Below are 21,262 nucleotides of genomic sequence, written 5' to 3'. Positions count from 1 at the left end.
CTTTTTTTTCCAGAAACAAAACGTTTTGATGATATTCTAATTATATGACCAGCACCTGTATTAATAGGCATTATAGTAATATATATTAATATTAAGTCATTTCTCAGACGGTAATGTGGATCTTTATTCATTTAAAGAGTGGTGGTCTCGCTCTGCCTTGGTCTTGGTCTTGGTCTCAATTCCTCAAAGTCTAGTTCTCGATTTGATCTCAGATTGGGTGGTCTTGACTGCAACACTACCACTGACTAACGCTGACTTCAATGTTCTAATTTTGAATGCCCGTGAATTGTAATACTAACAGCGAACAGCAGGTGGTGCACGAGCACTAAGAATAAAAGAGCGTACATTCTGGATTTTCTTTTTGTGTCACTATCCGCACTGTATTAGGTGATTTGGCAGGCGAAAAAAGTCTGCTGTATTTTAATTACTTTAAATATTGTTGTTGAAAATAATTAAACGTTCATGTATTAATGTGATTTAATGTTTATAATTTTTTGGCCAATAACCTTGTTTTAGACGCCCGGCTAGCTCAGTCGGTAGAGCATGAGACTCTTAATCTCAGGGTCGTGGGTTCGAGCCCCACGTTGGGCGCAAATATTTATTGCAAATTTCTCTTTTTGTTTCAGAGAATAATTTCATCACAACATAAACTCCAAAAGTGGATCTGACCTAGAAAGTGGGGTTCCTATTTTCTAACATCTGGATTATCCAAATCTCCAACTTCGTAGAAAATCTATTAAATCAGCTGTGTAGCTTGGCTGTACATACAATAAAGACTATATTTAATGTAGATGATAGTTCATCGGTTTAACACTTTCCACATAATTTAAAACCATTAAATATATTATTATAATAAGAAATGTAAGAAATACAATTTTAAAAAAGTCGAGACTTAGAAGAAAAATATTTAGCAGAGGATGGTTTCGATCCATCGACCTCTGGGTTATGGGCCCAGCACGCTTCCGCTGCGCCACTCTGCTGGCTGCCAGTGCTGCTTCTCTTTATCTATTCAGCATTACATGGTCGGTGTATTCGTTTTTACTATTACGGGTTTACTTTATTTTTGTAAAGGTTGGTAAGTTTTCGGTCCATTTGTGAGAGTGAATGCATTTAAAAGTTGTTTGACATAACAGTAAAGATTTTAACATACCGTACGGGAGCTAACGTTACTCTGATATTATGTTGTCCATATCTAGTCAGAAAGCTTAAATAATTTAACACGTAATAGTGTTATTATACCTATTATTATACCTAATAACAGTTACCTATTACCTGATAACGTCGGTCGAATACATTTGTCCGATGGCAAAACAAAACAATTTGTTCCCTGACCGGGAATCGAACCCGGGCCGCGGCGGTGAGAGCGCCGAATCCTAACCACTAGACCACCAGGGAGCGGTTCTACATGAAGTTCACCTAATTCTATTCTATGGTGTGATATGAGATCAGTGTAATTTCTTACTCCATAAGAGTGAGGAGCTGAATGACAACATGATTGTGGAAGATTTGACACGAGCTTCTTTATAATAAGCTTGTGTAGTTGTGCGCTCTAGACAGAATACTCCGTTGTAGGGAGCACTAAAACCAAATACAAATATATGTAGCCTATAATGAGGTTGGGTTCCTATTAAACTGTCCATCCAATTAAAAACTGCTAGGCTATAAAATAATTGTATTAGTACTAAAATCACAGAGCGGGGTCAGCGCATGCTGAGGTGCAGAAGTCACCAACTTACTACAGAGTCAGTAGCTACAGACCTCTAAACTTTGTGTGGCCTTCAGGTTAGTACATAGAGAGCTTCATGGAAGAGGTTTACATCAGGGCTAATTCAAATCTTACCCTGGAGGGCCAATGCAGTGCAGAGTTTAGCTCCAACCTTAATCAAGCACACCTGAACATGCTAATCAATGTCTCCAGGATCATTAGAAAATCACAGGTCGGTGTGTTTGATCAGGGTTGGAGCTAAACTCTGCAGTGCATTAGCCCTCCAGGGTAAGATTTGAATAGCCCTGCCTTACATCAACAAGTGCCATACGAAGCGTTGGATTCTGTGGCATAAAGCACGCCACCACTGGACTCTAGATCTCTAGAACGGGTTCTCTGGAGTGACGAATCATGCTTTTCTGGCTGGCAATCCGATGTACGAGTCTGGGTTTGGCAGTTGCTTGGAGAATGGTACTTGCCTGATTGCATTGTGCCAAGTGTAAATTACCATATTAAACCCTACATATTAAGAATGGAATGTTATTAAAGTTTACGTGCATGTAAAGGCAGATGTCCCAAATCTTTTGGCAATAAAGTATATGAAGGTTCTCATTGTATAATATGTTTCTAGTTGTAAATGAACACCTACCATGCTAATCTGTATATAAGAGTCACATCAGTCTTATGGTAATAAATTCCTAGAAAAGGACACTGTCATCTCCTTGTTTTAGTCAAAGAACATGAATTAATATATTTTTTCAGCTTTATTTAATATTTAAGCAGTGTAAAAAAGTCACACAAAAAAACAAGTAGCCTATGTTTTACTTAAAATTCATAAAATCATAAAAAAGTTTAGGTGTATTCATGTTTTCTTTAATTAATTATTATGCCAATATTAACACAAAAGTTAGGCTATATTGTATCTTGTATTAATGTATTTGAAAGAAATAACAGAAACAACAATAATAGCAAACAATTTAAGTAATAATATATAATGTATATGACCATACATACATACCAGACCATTACATACTCTTACATCTCAGCTAAAATGTCATGCTGATGAGCAACACTACAAATATGTGACCTTAAATAGGCCTATGGGTAATAGACAATGTCAGCTTTTTTGAAAGTAGAAATGTCATTTCCTTTCCCCTCTGTCATCCGCTGTTACCACTTGACTACACTGTTTTACCCCTACCTTTATCTCCTCTTGTTCTTCAGTGTCCTCTTCATCCTCCACAGTGTCTTTTACATTTCCTTCTTGTCTTCCTCTATTCCTCTGTTCTCTCAGTGCACATGGCAGGCAGTTGACAAGGAAAAGGAGAGAGGAAAGACAAAGGAGAGAAAGGACAGCTCCAATGCCAATCTCTACTTGTCTATCAGCAGTTTTAACCTCTTTTCTCTCTTTTTCCACCCCAGGAGATAAATACACAACACTCTCTTCGTGGTTGGGGATCAAAACCGCCTGCTCCAAGTCATTTCCTTTAAATATGTCATTACCAACATCATAGTCACTGGTAGAATTTACCATAATTTGCTGATCTTCAAAGTTATCATACAGATCCTTGTTGGAATCGACAAGCATATCAGTCACATCATGCATCTCAAAGTTGGTTTCCTCACTCCCCATTGGCCAAAAGTCCATGTTCAGGTTCACCCTTATCCAGCCAGAGCCTTTAGCCAATCTTTTTGCTTCACTTCCTTTTTGGATTGCTTCCATTTCAACATGGTTAGACGCTGGTTCACATGGGGAGACCAGGAGCTCGGCTTTCACAAGAGGCCCTCCGCCATCACCTTGTGCCAAGATGCGCTGTGATGGAGCCGGTGTCACAGCAACCACAGACTCTGCCAAAGAGGAGAGTCGGAGAGTAAAGGGAATCCCACTAAAGGCAGATACTAATATGGTGGTGTCGTCATTAAACTGGATCCAAACATTGACAGATGCTTCCTAATAAATAAAAAAAGAGCAGAAAGAACAAGAAATAGAACGCTAGTGAAATCAATAGGATTAAAATGTTAGTACGCACTATACTTACTTGCCCATGGTTGTACAGTGTGTTGTGAGCATTCACTGTTGCTGTGACTATAGACGGATGAGATGGGCTGGAATTAATTGACAGGCCAAGCCCTCCCACCAACTGAACAGAGAGGTCACCAGGAGTAACAGGTTCAGAGGTTACAATGACATTTGCTCTTCCAAGCACTCCATCCCACTGACTTGATATCACCTTGAAAAACAGATATGAGAAGCAATTAGGGGAGGATATTAAGAACCAAGACAGGTTCATACATAAAGTGATAGTTCACCAACAAATTAAAATCCTTCATGTTGTTTCCAACCTAATTCTTCTCAAGTTTTGGTCTAAACATTCACTTTCATTGTATGGCCATTTTCCTAGTTTTGTTTTCTTCTTTTGAGTGTCAAAGACAGTCAGAGACACATAAGACAGTCATTCATGTTTGGAATGACATAAATAAGAATTAGAATTAGATTTTTTGTGTGAACTATCCCTTTAGGTTGTTAATGTGCTATGCCATTAATACCATCAAAACATTCCGACAGTAAATTCAGATACCAACATATAATGATGTAATTCCAGGCTTCAAGCCAATTAGATTTTTTTGTTTATCGAGAGCTGCAATATATGGGTTTTCTATCCTCAGCCAGTCTTGGACAAGTTCGGTCACATCCACAAACCAATCCGGTGATCCGAGCATGTAGGTTGGTTGGCCTCCTTGCGCTGCTGATTGGGCAATGAATTGTGCCAAAATCTGTATAGTAGACCTCTGATAAACTGGTTCACACCTAAAAAACAAAACAAAAACGAGACATTTCAATTTTCTTAATGATCAATGCCATTCCCTTGCACTACTGAAAAGTCTGCAGAAGAATATTAGGTAACACTTTACAATAAGGCTCCATTTGTCAACTTTAGTTAACTACATTAGTTAACTTAAACCTGCAGATACTATAATATTAATTAACACTGTAAAAAAAAAAAAAAGTCACAGCCTGAAATGTTTTAATACAATCGACTTAGATGTTTTAGTTATTTCAACTTAGATTATGTTAAAATGACTTAAAAAAAATTGTTGCATCTTTTAACATTTCTTAACTTATTCTGATGCGTTAAAACAATGTAAAAACACATGTTGTCATAACTTGAACATATCATTTTTTACAGTGCACTTAAAGGGATTGTCCACCCATCATTTACTCACACGCAAGATGTTCCAACCCTCTATGAAGTTGAGGGACCCCATTGACTCTTATTTGATCATTGACTTTAAAAGTATGCTAGTGTTCTTTTTCACAAGAAAATGCATGTTAACTAATGGAACCTTATTGTAAAGCGTAACCAAATATTGCGTACCCGCTCTCACTGTAGTAATTCCAGCCATTGATGGGACTCAGGACAGAGTCCGAGAGAGACACACGTAGTGGAACTACTGGAGCCCACACAGACAAGCACAAAGAGCCACTGAACATTCCCAAAGAAAACTCCAGCTCCACACAGATGCTGCCCCTTCCTGATTCACTCCCATCCACAAAAAGCACGGAGCAATCATGAGACACCTGCCAGCAAAGAAAAGAGTCATCAGATGACTTTATATATTATTTTATGCATTAGACCCGACCTCCTCAGAAATCTTTACCTTGACGATATCTTCATTGGCTGAATGACACTTCACCGCTGTGGTCACATCTGATACTTTGCCATCTAGGCCCACCGCTAGCACAGTGACAGGAAGCGACACAGGCTGACTAGTCAAGATGGCTGTGTTGATAATAGTGTTGCTCTGCAAATAAAAACCGCTGGGTATCAGTAAACACTATGTTTTTCCTGTTCTTTACACATATAACATTGAATATCTAACATTATTAAGGCTCTTTAAAATGTTTGATTCTGATCGGTTAGTTGTGACATTCTAAGGTCAGTTAAAGGAATAGTTTGACCTAAAAGGGCCTACTCGCTCTCATGTCGTTCAAAACCCATGAGACTTTCATTCATGTCCCTCAATTAAAAGTCTATTCACCCCAAACTGTTGACGTTTTAAAACGTTCACAGTGCGATCAAAAAATGTATCTAAAATTACAGACTCAGACAAGTTGATATAATGGGGATAGGGGAAGAATATTTAGTAAACTGAAGACATTGAGAACATTATTCTGTTGGTGATACTCGTGGTAATTTATTTACGCATATGGAAATTAGCAATAGATTTCTGATAGGCTATACCTCTGTGATGGGAGCAATGCCCATCACTTCTCTGTCGATAAGGGAGAAAAAGCTCGTGACTGCCCCGTGTGGTGAAACTGCAAACTTGCGTTTTGAGTACTCCACCCACCAGCTAGCGGTGACAGTCATCGCGACGCCAAAGTTTCTGTGTAAAGCCTCGAACGAAAGACAGGATACCTGGCTTAGAGCAGATGTGCTGTGACCGAAGAAAAGAGACAAAGAAAAAAATGCAAGAATGGATGGCACATTCTTCTTTGAACTGGCTTTCAGGTTTGTGGTTAATGCTGTTGAGGATTTAAAAGCAAGGCTTAAGTCTTAAATAAAGAACAATTGTTTCTTTCTTACATAGATAGATTCTTACATCTATAAATATGTCTAAATTGTACTTTTAATGGTTGGACTTGTAGGTTTATGAGCTTTTAGAATCAATGTGGATTTGCAAAATAGTATTGTGATTTAAAACAGGCCTATCAGTTTTGTATTTTATTTGTATTTTTAATTTAATTTGAATGTATTCCTGTGCTGGACTTGTAAGTGAATAAGCTTTTAGAATTAGTGTTAAGACATTTTATTGTGTTTTAAAATATCATTTTTATTGTTATTATTATTTTTTAAAATTGAATTTATTCCTGTGATGGCAAAGCTGAATACAAGTCTTCAATGTCACATGATCATTCAGAAATCATTCTAATATGCAGATTCGCTACTCAATAAACATTTCTTATTTTTATTATTAATGTTGAAAACAGTTGTGCTGCTTAATGTTTTTGTGAAATAATTTTTCCAGGATTCTTTAATGAACAGAAAGTTAAAAAGAACAGCATTTATTTTAAATATTTTTTTTTTGTATGTTATAACTTCTTATCTATTTAAAGGGTTGGTTCACCCAAGAATGAAACGTCTTTCATCATTTACTCACCCTCATGACATTGCAAACCTCAGATTACAATCTCTTTCTTAATTTTTTGAAGTGTCAAAGTTGCGTGGACAGAAATCTCTCAGATTTCATTTAAAATATCTTCATTTGTGTTTCAAAGATGAATGGAATTTTTACTGGTTTGTTTGGACAACAAAAGAACAAAAGAAATTTCAGTTTTGGGGGAAGTAAATTTCTTTGAAAATATTTTTTACTGACTCTAAAACTTTAAAACGCTAGTGTATATTATACACTCATATACTGGTGTAAATTATGTTAGTACAGATTAATTCAGTTTAGAACAGTCAGTAATTATTCATCTTACCCAGTGCTGTCTGAAAGAGTACCAGTGCTGTGGCAAGTGATGGAAATAACATCATGTTTAGAACCCGATGTCTTCTCTACATTTACCATCCAAAGGTCAGAGTTTGTGGTGGGATGGACATCCAGAGACAACAACCCTTTTTTCATTTTCAGTCTGAAGATGAAAAAAATATATGTGAACAATATACAATATTGTATATTACATAAAATGTGCTAAGCAATTGTACTATGTTATGTAAAAATATTATTGTTACCTAATGGTCAGCGACTCCCCACTAAAATTTGCCCTCAAGTTTACTGACACTCTAATTGGCTGTCCAGCACGCACAGGCCCTTTGCTGTAAACAATTAGCACATTGGAATCCAACCAAAATTGTTCTTCCGTCTGTCTATCTAAACATGCAGTGCTTTGCTTGGTTTTGTTGGTCTCTTGATCTTCATGTCCCACAGGACCAATGTAGTACATCTTCCTCTCCGATTGTTGTAACACTTCCTCCACACACCTGGGGGGTCCAACTTTAGGACTGGATACAATGCCAAAGGAAGAGTAGTAGAGCTGGATTTGATCAGACTGGGCCCTGAGTCGTCCTGGCACGTATGGATGCCTTCTCCCACGGTTTCGGGCACGAGGACGGTTTCTGCCCAGGTGACGTTGCTTGAAAATCTGGTCCAGGTTTGCCTTGATGTTCTGATTAGGCTCAAACCAGTCGTTTGGAAGCGTCAGAGTGACCACACACAACCCGAAAGGTGGCTGAGAAGAAATTGAAGAATACTTATTAATAATATTGAAGATTTGGAAATGGATTTTCTATGCCCTTGAAGTAAATGTTATGATATTTTGCAGCATCTGAAGGTTTAACATTTCATGTTCCATTTAAACTACAAATAATTTTAGCATTAAAAATCTATTTTGAAGTCAACACCTCACACTTGTTGTTGTGCTCCTCAAACCATTCCTGAACCAATTTTGCTTTGTGACAGGGTGCATTGTCCTGCTGAAAGAGGCCACAGCCATTAGGGAATACCGTTTACCACCAGGGAATAGGGTGTACATGATGTACAACAATGCTTAGGTAGGTGGCAGGGCTGGTTTTAGATGTTTGGAAGCCCTTGACAAAATTTATGTTAGAGGCCCTCTGCACCACACCCCTCCTAATGAAAAGCATTTGAAACAAATAAGATTCCTATCAACATATGGTATTAAAATAGTAAATATTTTTCTTGTATCAAATTTTAAGGTGATTTATTTGTTGAGAATAGCAATGTGTTTCCCATAGGTTTTGATGAAACTGTGGTGGGTGGACCTGTGTCCTTCTAGGGGGGTACGGGGGCAAAAAAAAAAAACTTTATAAAATGATATGCTTACTTTTAAATAAATATAACAACATTATTTATGATTTGAAAACTTAAGCATTTTCAGAGCAGAAATGTAAATTTTTTACATTAGCAGAATTTAAAAGCTGAGCTGAGATGGCAGGACCCAAGGTTTCTCAGCAGAACATTGGTCAAAGCATCACACAAAACATCTCCGGCTTGCCTTCTTCCCATAGTGCATCCTGGTGCCATTTGTTCCCCAGGTAAGCGCCCACACCCATCCACGTGATGTAAAAGAAAATATGATTCATCAGACCAGGCCACCTTCTTCCAATGCTTGGTGGTCCAGTTCTGATGCTCACATGCCCACTGTTCGTGCTTTTTTTAGTGGACAGGGGTCAGCATGGGCACCCTGCTAACTTTTTGAGCAATTTGAGTAGCATGTCTGTTTGATCATCAATGAGCCTTGGCCGCCCATGACCCTGTCATAATGTTATGCTTGATCAGTGTGTGTGTGTCTATATATATATATATATATATATATATATATATATATATATATATATATATATATAGTTGTATGTTTTCAGTGAAGAGTCAGAGTGATCCTGACCCATCTATAGTGCCTTTGACCAGCAGTACCTGAGTGATGCAGGAAGCTTTCAGTTCTTCTGTCTGCTTGAAAGCATGAAGAATGACGCAGGTTCCACTGTTAGCATCACCCCTCATATGAAACAGCACTCGCACCTCAAACCGCTCTCCTCCGCCACCCTTAGTGTCTTTGACAACGGTTTTCGAAAGGAGCGACGCAGTGAGAGATGGAGTCAACGGAGGAATGGCTTCCGTCATCACCTTGACAAGAGGTGGAAGCACACATTAAAATAACCACACTATTTATCTTTGAGGTTGAGGTAAAGGTCATTAACCTTTATAATCAAGACTGTTGTACCTGTGTGATGGTGTAGGAACCAAATGAAGCACGGAGAAGAGGTTTGGAGGCCGTTCCTGATGGAGGCATGAGGAGCAGGGATTGGGTGGAAGAGAAGGGGCTGGAGTTGGTAAAGAGAAGACCCAGATCAGCCTGAGAGAGGGTGAAAGACTGCCATGGCGAGGGAACAGTGACCCGGACTGGAAGCGATGGGGAGGGGGGTGTCTGACAATGGGCTTGTGATGGAGAAATAGGAAAGTTGGGTTATTAGTTTAAGAGATTAATAAAGATCGCTCTATTGTTTAAGTCTCATATCCAGATGTGACTGCAACCCCTAAAACGTTGCTTTACAAAATGCAGAAGTGAAGAATTAAATAAAAATGCTCACACTCTGTCGATTAAATTCAAATTTGGTATAGGAAACTTTTACATTTCTTTCTCCTAGTGCTCTATAGAATTATCCAAAATAGCATTTACAAAGAGAGAGAAAAACTCTCACTGTTAAAGATTATAAAGTAAAGTGTGTTATGCAGTGTTTTTGGAAAAGTGTAAAAATAATTCAAACTTACAGAGGATTATGAATAAGTGAAGGATTACCAGTCTCATAGTAGAAGACTTCCATTTGAGTCTAGAAAGACACATTACATCCATAACACCCTGTAACACAGCAAACATATAATGCTTGTCGAAAAATTAAATAGTTGACCAATTTGGTTGTTGTTAAATGATTTATTATAAATTAATAAAAATGATTAGTCATTAAAATAAATATATTAATATTATCTATTAAAGTCACATTATACTCATAAAAAAATAAAGCTTTTTTATTGGCATCAATGGTTCCATGAAGAACTTTTATCACACATGGAATATTTCCATTCCACAAAAAGGTTCTTTATAGTAAAAATAAAATAAAATAAATCATTATTGAAATCACTAATGGATCCTAAATGAACCCTTTAAGACCTGTTCAATGAAATTATGTTTTTTCTATGGCATCACTGCCCTTTTGGAACTTTTATTTGAAGGGTGATACAAGAAATTACACGGTAATTTAATTTCAGTCAAAATAAGATTATATAAAGTAAAACAAAAACAATAGACACTATCAAAAGTTTGCACTTGCCTCAATGGTCCTTTCAGATTTGCAAAACTGAAAGTAAGAGATCACTCTTCTCACACAGACATGCTTGGTCCAATGTGTGATTTGTCACAGTGTTCCATCATTCCATCTTCGTCCAGAATCCTTGCTTCTATCCTTTGAAAGTTTTTTCTTAGTTTTGTAAATATAAAAATATTCCAAGTTCAGGTATGTCAGATGTGTCCAAATGATTTCCTTATTTTTGTGTGTTGTTCTTTCTCTCTCTTTTTGTCATCTGTATCTCTGCACTGTTAGCTGTCAGTCACTCTCTCTATCCCTCTTTGGCTGGTGTGCCGGATTCACACAATACGGATTTATTCATTTAAAATGGTAAATAATCCTCTGCTCTCCCCCTCCCCCATTTTCCTCTCTTTATTTCTTGGATGTGTCTGGCCAAAGATAGTTGACATCCTTCCAAGAGACTCTTTGTAAATCTGAAGATGAAACCCACTTCCTATCTCATCTTAATTTCGCTCTCTCCCTGGGTCCTCTACATTTCTGTTTACTATAATAAAACCGGCAGAATTTGTGTTGTCACAAATGACGACTTTCTGAACATACATTAAAGTAATGGGATCTCAATGCTTTTAATGTTTAATTTCAGCGGCTTAATGATTAGTGCATGAGGGAGAAATGCTGCAGACGGCATTAAAGGCAAAATCCTATTAGCAAGAATGAGGGCATTATATGCATCTGAAAAAAATAAAAGTATTTAATCACACTGCTGTCTCTTTTTTCATCTAATCGGTCTCTGATGACCACTGAGACTATCTTAATACATAAAATCCTAAGAACATGTTAACTCTTTCTCAACCTTTATTTTTAGCATTACATATATTCTCATAGTGTGCATGTAAAAAATATATATGATCAAATCAAAGTTATGACAACATATGTTTCTTATGTTTCTTTTTTATAAGTTATATAAAATTCAACTCATTTTTAAAGTCGTAAACATGACTTAAACATCCAAGTTGAAAAGTTGAACAATTTAAGGCAGCAACTTTTTTTTTAAAATTTCATTAATACTCTGAAATATTGGTCAATAAAGACATTCAATATGCTGCTCAGTGTTTTATTTATTTATTCAGTTTGGTATGTTTGCAAAAAGCTTACAGTCAAAAATAAGAACTTTATAATTGTAATTAATAAATAATTTTGAATTTCAGTTTAATTTCCATGTTGAGTCAACTTAAAGTAAACTTAAAATGAACACTACACTATAAAAAATGTTGGGTTGTTTTAACCCAATGTTGGGTCAAATATGGACTAACCCAGCAATTGGGTTGTCTTAACCCAGCGATTGGGTTATTTTAATCCTGCGGTTGGGTTAAATATTTGCTTAAGACAACCCAATTGCTGGGTTAAAAAACAACCCAATTGCTGGGTTAAAAAACAACCCAATTGCTGGGTTAGTCCATATTTGACCCAACCTTGGGTTGTTTTTTATCAATAATTTTTTAGAGTGTAAGTTAAGTGAACTTAATTGTTGAAGTAAATTACGTAAACACCAAGTTTGGTGAACTTAAGCATTAAAGTTAAGTCACCTTAAAAAATGCAAGTTTTGAGAAATGAGTTTACTCAATCAGTTGAGTTAACTTATTAGTTTTTTTTGTGTGTTTTTTAATTAGCAAAACTGCTGATTTTTTCATGGTTTTCTCTTTTATAAGCATCAAGCTCTATTCACTTGCTCAAATTATTTAACTTGATGTAAAAAATGTAACTTTCTAAGGCGATCAGTAAAGAAAAATATTTTTATTGTTCACTTTGTGCACAATTTATTAAACTTTTAGATTTAAACGGTTAAGATTGTGTGATTAATATTCATTTTCCTTTCACTCTGATGGGAATAATATACCCCCAGAAGGATTATTATCCAACATAGTCAAGATTAAAAGTCTGACTATGTTGGATAATGCAAAAATATTTATGTGAAAATAGATGAATGCAGGTAACAAGCAGGTCTGATGTCAGTGTCACAAGTGTTGAGAGAGGGAGAAATGACGAATGGATGCACTAGATATTTTACAGTGTGGTCTCTTTGTTAATCTGTGCATGTAATCTGTTGTCATCTGTCATTGTTCTCTGCTGGAACCTCATTTAAACTACAGATTTAATCCTTCACTCTGACCTGAGGATGAGGAGGATACGACACTTATCCATCTACCCAACCACCCACACCACACACACGCAACAGACTCTCTCCCACCGAACCTGCTGTTGCGTTCTCTCAGCTGTGTGTTTGTTCTCACAATGAACAGAGACTAAATTGTCTGCAAATTGGTATAGCCACATACAAGCATGAAAAATAATGAACAGACCTGAAACAACCATCTTGAAATGCCATGCTTGCAAACACACGCTGGGAGATTTTAGGCAAAAACCCTCCAAGCTTTTTAACTTTCTCTCTCACTGGTGCACTTAGAAAGAGAGTTTCACTTAGCGACCATCAGTCAGGCGAGGCATAAGATTTTAAGCTGTTGCGATATTAAACCCTCTATGAGTGCAGTATTAAAAAAATCAACTAGGTCACAGAGAGACAGAAAAAAAGTGGAGACAATATTGAAAGAAAAAAAGAAGGAAATGGGAGAAAAGACAAAGAAACAGAGTGAAAAGAATGAGCAGATTGAGTCTACAGTATATTTAGAGCATGAGCGACAGAAATAACACAAACAGGAAGTCAATAGAATTACGACAGGAAACCACATTGCTGCAAAATTGTGCATTAACACATTCCCTCTTCCAACCTTTACATCGCTTCCATGTTACCTCAGAAGAAGAAGTTTCTCATCAAAGCTCAAATAAAACCATGCTAGTATATTTATCATAGTCTTCAACTTATTTACATACAGTATATATACAATTTTATTTTGTTTCTGCATCCAAGTCAAAAGTCACGAAAGATCTACTTGATTTTCCTTTTAGTTTATTTAAAATTATTCATACTCCAACTCAAAAATCAATCACTTGTATAAATAAACAAACAAAAAGCCAATCTCTCAGGACATAAAATCATATTTAGTTTCTGGCCATTTAAAAAACAATATAAACAAGCATACACAGCAAAATCGAGTAATTACAAAAATGTTTAAAAAAATAATAAAATGAAGCCTGCTATGCAATACAAAGTAAGCACTTTGGTGGTTACGTTGAGACTAATTTATGTATTTTTTTAATTCTATGGATTTCTCAGCTGTACTTCTGAAACATATTTACACCTTTCTCGACTTGGCAAAGGACCGCTCAAACCAACCAAATCCGCACAACACAAGACTGCTGATTCTAGACGAGACTGACGAGAGAGGTCTGCTCAGGGTCAGTAAACACGCTCTTAACACTTTCATGAGCACGGGCCTTCAGTTGTAGCCGTACGAGTCATAGTCACTGTTTCTGTTGGATGAGGGCTCTCTGCTCGTGTTTACCGTCAGCCTTTCCAAACCTGACAACACAGGGGAGAGGAGAATTGTCACCGTGTGTGCAAGACACTTTTCATGAATAGGGTCTGAAACTCTTAAGATTTTTCAGCCCAACCAAATGGTCCAGTAATCATTGACCTCGGCTGTTTTACACTGCAAAAAATGCTTTTCTTGCTCACTATTTTAGTCTTGTTTCCAGTCCACATATAAAAAAAAATCTTAAATCAAGATCCATTTTACTAGATGAGGAAAATGGCATACGATATTATGCCTTGTTTTCTGGGGAAATAAATCAAAATGAAGTGTGTTTTTGCTTAAAAAAACTAAATGATCTGCCAGTTGGGGAAAGAAAAATTATCTTAATTCAAACAGACAAGATTATTTTTCTTACCGGAAACAAGAAAACTTACTTGTTTTCTGAGGAATTTTCCATTTCCATTTTATGCAGGATTGTTAGCAAAAAGTCAGTTTTTAAACATAAACAAATTAATAAATTAAAATAAAATAAAATAAAATATTTTAGCTTAAATTAAGACCTACTGTCATTTGGGACAAAATGTTGTTTTTTAATTATTCATTTTTAATTATTTATTTATTTAATTTCACTGAATAAAAAAAACCTATAGATTATGTATAACAATAAATAAATAAATAAAAACATTACATTATTGCAGGATTTTAATTGTTGTCGAGAAGATCAAGGTCAAATTTGATGATAGCCCATGATTTAGATACTTATATGCAAAGTTAATTTTATGTTAGATAATAGTTTAATCTAACATATCCAATAGATCTCACAACCAAAAAAGAACACACGTGTTTTGAATGAAAGCAGTTTGAATGAAAATCCCAATACATCATAATACTCAATTCGTCATTATGTAATTGAGTGAAAGAACATGAATGGAGGGAGAGATTAATAGAAAGAGTCCAGAATGGTAAAATAGAGATAAGGAGAGAGAGACTCACCAGGGTAGGACTGTCTCTTGAGTGTGTTGTTGTTTGGATGGCCTTGACCTCGGTGATAGGACACTTAAAGAAGAGAGATAAAATGCTGAATGCTTTCTCACTACCCAGTCATGAATGTGTTGATGTGTGAGATGACTCACCACTCTGACTCTGAGTCGGGCCAATCCAGCGGTTCTGCCGTTTTTGTGAAACTGCATAAAACCAGGTAAAAAAAAAAAAAAAAGAGTCAAATTAGACATTTCATTTTGTATAAATGTCTATACAAACATAGTGTAATAGTGGCAAAACAACAGGAAATTGTCAGAGTCAAACAGTATTTTTATAAATAGAGCCCCATCGATTAGACTTTCATTACATATAGTTGGAAAAAGTAAAGTGAAAATGCTTTTACAAATTATATAAGCAAAACTATTTGAGTGAAAGATGATGACATGAATTTGATCATTCATTCACTCAAGCTGCATAAACTCCACATGCATGAATTCTACAAAAAAAAAAAAAAAAAACGTATCTTGTTTTAATGGAAGAAGAACATCTGTCTGCCTGTACAAAGAGGTTACATGAACACTGCTTAGATTTGATTAGCGAGCTATAAAGAGTGCAGAATCTGAAATATTTATTCTCCATTTTTAATTCATAATGTTTCCTAAAATCATATGTTGGTAACACTTCGCAATAAGGTGCCATTAGTTTGCATAAGTAATGTGGTTGCACCTTATTTTAAGGTGTCATTGTTACAGTGTAATTATATATTTAAGTACTGAGTAATATTAATGAACTACATGTACTTACTGTAGGGTTAGGGTAGGATTAGGGTTTGGTTGAGGGTTAGTTGCATGTAATTATGTATAATTTGCTGTTATTTATATGGTAAGTACATGTAACAAGGACATAAAAACAAGGACAACAAAATAAAATTTTACCACTAAGGTTAACTAACATTGGGGAATACATTTGTTATAGTATTTATTCATCTTTTTTTTAATTAGTTCAGGACCATTAAATAATATTAAAATCTACAACATTTTATTTTAATAATGTATTATAGTAGATGTTAAAAGGAACATTACCTAAGATAGATAATTCACAAGACAGTGAATGGACCCATTCAAACAACCCAATTTCGGGGTTTGTATATTTTCAACCCAACTTGGGTTGTTTTTGACCCAGCATTTTTTTAGTGTATCTAATGTAGTAACTAATGTTAACAGTTGGAACAGGTTACACTTTATTTTAAGGTGTCATTGTTACAGTGTAATTGTATATTCAAGTAATATTAATGAACTACATGTACTTATTGTAGGGTTAGGTTGAGGTAATTATGCATAATTTACTATCGTTACTATGGTAAGTACATGTAATGTGTAATAATGACACTGTCAAATAAAGTATTACCGTGATTTTCAATGCAACCTTAGTTTTTTGGGCTCTATAAAACATCTCTAAGCCAACACAGAGAATTTTTGAATGGTGCATGCATATATAAACATGTACATTTTTATAGGTAATGTCACCGACTCACATCTTTTGCGGATGGCTTTGTACGTGGGCTGACTGAACTTAACCAGAATGACTCCCAACATCAAGAAAATGAATATGCCCGTTATTGCTTTATAAGCAGCCAACTCACTTCCTAGAGTATCTGAAAAAATGTGGAAAGGAAAGAAAATGATGCGTTATTCAAAATGCACAGCATATAAGGTTAACAATTGTTTGAAACCTAATAAGAAAAAAAACATAGAGAAGCATTCCAACATACAGAGTTATGGAATTTATAAAGTAAAACTCTTCTCTAGAAAAGAAAAAAAACCTGCATACCTTCACAAGTGATTTGCAGGCCTTTGCAGGTTTCATTGATTAATGTCATATTTTTTAAGAGCACAAGACCGGCACCATTATTTGTAAACTTAAAACCCTTGAAGTCACCACATCTCATGTCCTTACACAGTTCACTCCTCCAGTTGTCTAATATGTGACTGTTGGAGCACAAAGGGACTTGACTCCGATTTGGGTAATACACGTACAGCTGACCCTCACATGAACTCTCTTTCTTATCAACCTTCAGCCGGGCCAGAACAGACTGAGTGATTTTATGGATGATTTTTGGACATGGGGTCTGAGTGGATGTCGTATGATTAATGACAAGTGTGGTTGAGGAGGTTGTGGTGGTGATGTTTGGGTTATGGTCATCAGTTGTTCCTTCTGGAAAGGGAAAACACACGTAGACATAAATCACTTTCATGACGATGTTGGAACACGTTGAAAATGTTGGAATACTAGAATCATTCTTCTAGTTTGAAAATAAATACAATTCCAATCATTTAGATCATTTTAATATTAAATGCAAAGTAAAGAAACTTAAGTTAATTAAGATACTGCTGCAGAGGATTTATATACTTGTATATGCATGTATATTTGATTGCAGTATATATGCTGTTCTGTGCTCTAATTTTATCACATTGCAAGACATTACTTTAGCTGTGATATTATATTTCTAATACAGTGTGCTACCAATATTCTCCAACTTGTCCCTCTCAGTAACTTCTCAGTAACACATTACATTTTAAGAGTTCTAGAACTTTATATGACATGGCATGATGTGCACAGGATTATTCAAGCATAAAAACTGTATGTTACTGAGGTCAGAGAGCAGATAGCGGGATCATTTGCACTCATTACGCATTTGCACTTTTTGCACTGTGCTCGAAGGCATTCACACACTTTGCACATTTGATTGCATGATTGCTTGATCCCTATTACATTCTGCAAACTATTCAAAATCAGGTCCTTCACGAATCTACAATTTGGATGACCAAAAACCACAGAATTATATATTTATTATTTTTATAATATATATATATATATATATATATATATATATATATATATATATATATATATATATATATTCATATATTATTAATTTTATGTTTTTAATACTAATTTCATTGCTTATATTTCATGGTTTTATGCAAATATATATATATATATATATATATATATATATATATATATATATATATATATATATATATATATATATATATATATATATATATAAAATAAAATACAAATATATATACATACATACATACATACATGATTTTCACTTTTCACTAATTTATAATTGAGAAAATGTCCTTGTTGAATAAACATTTATTTTATGAAAACACAAAAACACAAATATATCAAAAGTTCATTCAATAGTGCTGGAGTTTTATATGTTAAATGGTTTAAAACATTTTATACTCGAGCACAACACTGTTCCTTTGAATTTCCGACAGTTTTGCTTATGTCTTTTTATTTTCCTAAACTAAATGGTCAATGTATTGCACTCTTAAAAGAGCAAATTTATTTAGGCAATGGGCTGAAAAATATAATTTGCCATGATTACTCTTTACCAGTAGGCAAAGTAATCATTTCATGATTCTTGCCATTTTTTTTAACAAAGCCAACTTTTTTTTCCCCCAAGACATCTTTACAAAATGTGATAACTGATTAAATGCTACCACTGGACATGCAAAAATGACGTAGTAAAATGGTCTACTCTCTTATAGAAGACAAGACTGAAGTATGCAGAAAGCAAAAAAAAAAAAAGAGTTTCGCGAGGATGACCCATATACTGAATTCACACTCATTAAATCACCATATTTAATAGATAGCTTGCAACAGTGTTAAAAAAAATTATGTTGACATCCGTTTGCAGTAAATGGGGAGTTAAGAGTTAGAATTAAATAGAATAATAAAACATATTTTGTAAAGACACAATTGACACTTGCACTAATTTTGTAATGCATTCTTGCAGGCCCTGAAGTTGTGATTTTTTTATATTGGTATTTATTATTGCTTTTTTTTATCAAATACAATGTTTTGCATTATAAACATTCTGCTATATAATACACAATGTTGTGACTGAAAGTATCTGAATATTCTTGTCATTATAATATTAAAGTCAATGATACAATGGTAACTTTTTGTTGCCGTCAACGGACAACCAGGTGAGATACAGGGCCCATGCATGACCAATCTAAAGTATCCCGATAGAAATTTGTTGCCCATTCTCAATGGGAAAGTGCCTAAGCAACATCGCTTGGGAACATTAGTTGCCCCGTGCCGTGTATATTCACCTTAAGTGTTGTTCCTTGGTCCATTTCATCTTGCTTATATATTAAATCTATTTATTAAAATATTAAACTGACCGATAAAACTCGAACTGAAGCGTTCAGATGAAAAAGCCTCTAAAAGCCACTTCGGTCAAAAACGAGAACGATACTGAGTAAATGCTCTCCACATGTATTATACGTTCATAAAATACTTTCACTTCAAACCCACTAAATCCCAGCCTCATCCCATTCAGTAGTACCAGTACTTAGGTAGAAACACAGACATGGCAGCCTGACAAAAATGCTTATTTTAAAGAAAAACATCAGATGGAGAGGCTTTTGCATCTAAAGTCTTCAACTGTATATCAGCATCTACAACTGATTACAGATATTTTCTGCAAAGCAGATCATATTTGTAACTGTACATCATATAATATAATCACAACAATGAAGTAAATTAAGAGAATAATCAATTTACTTACGGACACCAATGAGCAGGAGCGCCATCAGAGTCATCAGCAGAGAGATTTCCATCTGGTAGAAGGTTGTGCCAAACATTAAGAGCTTCATTTAACTTCATTTGACTGAACAAAGAAAGACTCATGCACTCAAAACGATAACAGGCCCAACGGGTCAAATGAATGACCTTTGGTACACAAGAAACCGGTGCTTTTACGTAAGATTTAATTTTCAAATTTCACTTTGTTTTCCTTGTCCTTTTAGGGGTCTGGTTCAGATCAAGCAAAATAATAAGAAAACATGACTATAAATGCTTAGTCTGCGTTTTCATCAGTAGCCTACTTCAAAGATTTCAAATCGTACCATGACTTTCAAATCGTACCATGACAAGAACAAATCATTCACTACAGTGCCGAAGTCATTTGCTAACCGGACTCTCTTTTAAATTGGGTAGTTGTTTATGATGTTATTTTAGATATGTTACAGTACGACTTGTTTTTCTTTGACAACTGTCTTCACGTCTCTGCTTCAGTGTCTTGAAGTATTTCTTCCTCAAAGAGCATCAAACATCTATGAAACACCACAACTTCTAACCAGCTTTTTAAGAATATATTATCAGATCTTACCTTGCCTGTGACTGACAAGAACAAATGTGTGCAGCAAGTGACAAGAAAAATTAAGTGAAAGGAAATAAGCAGAGGTGTGGAGCTACTATCTTCATTCCCCGCCCCCATCCTCTCTCTCTCTCTCTTTCTCTCTCCATTTAGAGCGTGTCTTTTATTTTCAAGTGTTGTTTGATTGCACATTGCACTGCTTCCTCACTTCAAAGAGAGCAGCACACAAAAAAAAATGAAGAAAAGAATGAAAAAAAAATGTGAGTGTGGGTAAGTGGGAGGGTAAAGTGATATTGTCTAACTTGATATTTAATGTTAAAAAACATAAAACATTTTAAATATAAATATATATCTTTTTTAAAGGTTTTTTAATGCATACAAATTATTATCTAAAATGTATAGATGAAGGAGGGGGGCATAAACAAAGCAGCAGAAATCCGCTTATTGAAAACTGAAAATCTTTCTTTTTGCATACAGGAACTGAGTCTCTTGTGGTGTACGGCTCACTGAAACAGTTAATGCAAGTTTCACAGAGATGATTAATCGTGCTCGTAGGAATCAACTGCGAGTGCCGTGGCATACCAGCAAGGCTGTAAAACCACCGATATCCAAATCTATCCTTTCATTTCACTGTTACTCATATCTTCTTTTCATTCACAATCTTTCCCAGGCGACTATTTCCCTCCCTCACTCTCTCGGTCTTTCTCAGGTGTCGCCGGGGTTGGTTTACCATATCGTACAGTCGGTGAGAGACCCGTAAAGAATGGTTTTTGTACCTGTACAAAAAAAATCCCCTAACACCCTCTTGAAACTCTCGTCTATGATTCAATATGAACGGAATTTAAAAAGCCTTCAAATGTGAGTCAATGAGCTCCCGGTTGTCTTCTTGTAAATTTCGTGCAAACAATGGCTTGGTGTGTTCCTCAAAAACAAAACAAAAATTCCGTTCATAAGTTAATGGACTCGGTGAGGGTTAAGGTAAAGTATCTTATGATCATCAAGGCTGCATTTATTTAATCAAAAATAGGCAAAACAGTAATATTTTGATGGGAATATTTGCCCATTTATTATTTTAAAATGTAATTTATTGGATTTGATGGCAAAACTAAAATTTCAGCATCATTCCTCC

General features: G+C 35.3%; 2 protein-coding genes and 2 non-coding genes across 4 annotated transcripts; 1 reads left to right on the top strand and 3 right to left on the bottom strand.

The window, feature by feature from the left end:
- The first annotated feature begins 518 nt into the window (after positions 1-518).
- trnak-cuu (transfer RNA lysine (anticodon CUU)) lies at positions 519-591 on the top strand. Its single transcript has one exon. It is a non-coding gene; the product is annotated as a tRNA-Lys (tRNA).
- A 732-nt stretch (positions 592-1,323) lies between these two features.
- Positions 1,324-1,395, bottom strand: trnae-cuc (transfer RNA glutamic acid (anticodon CUC)). Its single transcript has one exon. It is a non-coding gene; the product is annotated as a tRNA-Glu (tRNA).
- Positions 1,396-2,555: 1,160 nt separating this feature from the next.
- On the bottom strand, positions 2,556-10,084 carry tmem132a (transmembrane protein 132A). Its single transcript, XM_067441191.1, has 11 exons — positions 10,001-10,084; positions 9,453-9,667; positions 9,146-9,355; positions 7,444-7,940; positions 7,191-7,343; positions 5,950-6,145; positions 5,366-5,509; positions 5,083-5,285; positions 4,289-4,514; positions 3,745-3,936; positions 2,556-3,656 (listed from the first exon to the last, which is right to left on the bottom strand). Exons 1-11 carry the CDS (start codon positions 10,080-10,082, stop codon positions 2,847-2,849), a joined length of 2,928 nt encoding a protein of 975 aa, XP_067297292.1. The 5' UTR covers positions 10,083-10,084; the 3' UTR covers positions 2,556-2,846.
- A 3,440-nt stretch (positions 10,085-13,524) lies between these two features.
- Positions 13,525-20,233, bottom strand: LOC137073077 (T-cell surface glycoprotein CD5). Its single transcript, XM_067441230.1, has 7 exons — positions 20,146-20,233; positions 19,543-19,594; positions 16,776-17,159; positions 16,480-16,599; positions 15,098-15,148; positions 14,958-15,020; positions 13,525-14,011 (listed from the first exon to the last, which is right to left on the bottom strand). The coding sequence occupies exons 2-7, from the start codon at positions 19,592-19,594 to the stop codon at positions 13,929-13,931; spliced, it is 753 nt and encodes a 250-aa protein (XP_067297331.1). The 5' UTR covers positions 20,146-20,233; the 3' UTR covers positions 13,525-13,928.
- Positions 20,234-21,262: the final 1,029 nt, after the last annotated feature.

The sequence above is a fragment of the Pseudorasbora parva genome, chromosome 4 (genome assembly GCF_024679245.1).
Source record: "Pseudorasbora parva isolate DD20220531a chromosome 4, ASM2467924v1, whole genome shotgun sequence".
NCBI classification, from domain to species: Eukaryota; Metazoa; Chordata; class Actinopteri; order Cypriniformes; family Gobionidae; genus Pseudorasbora; species Pseudorasbora parva.
This window is presented reverse-complemented; position numbering and strand designations above follow the sequence as displayed.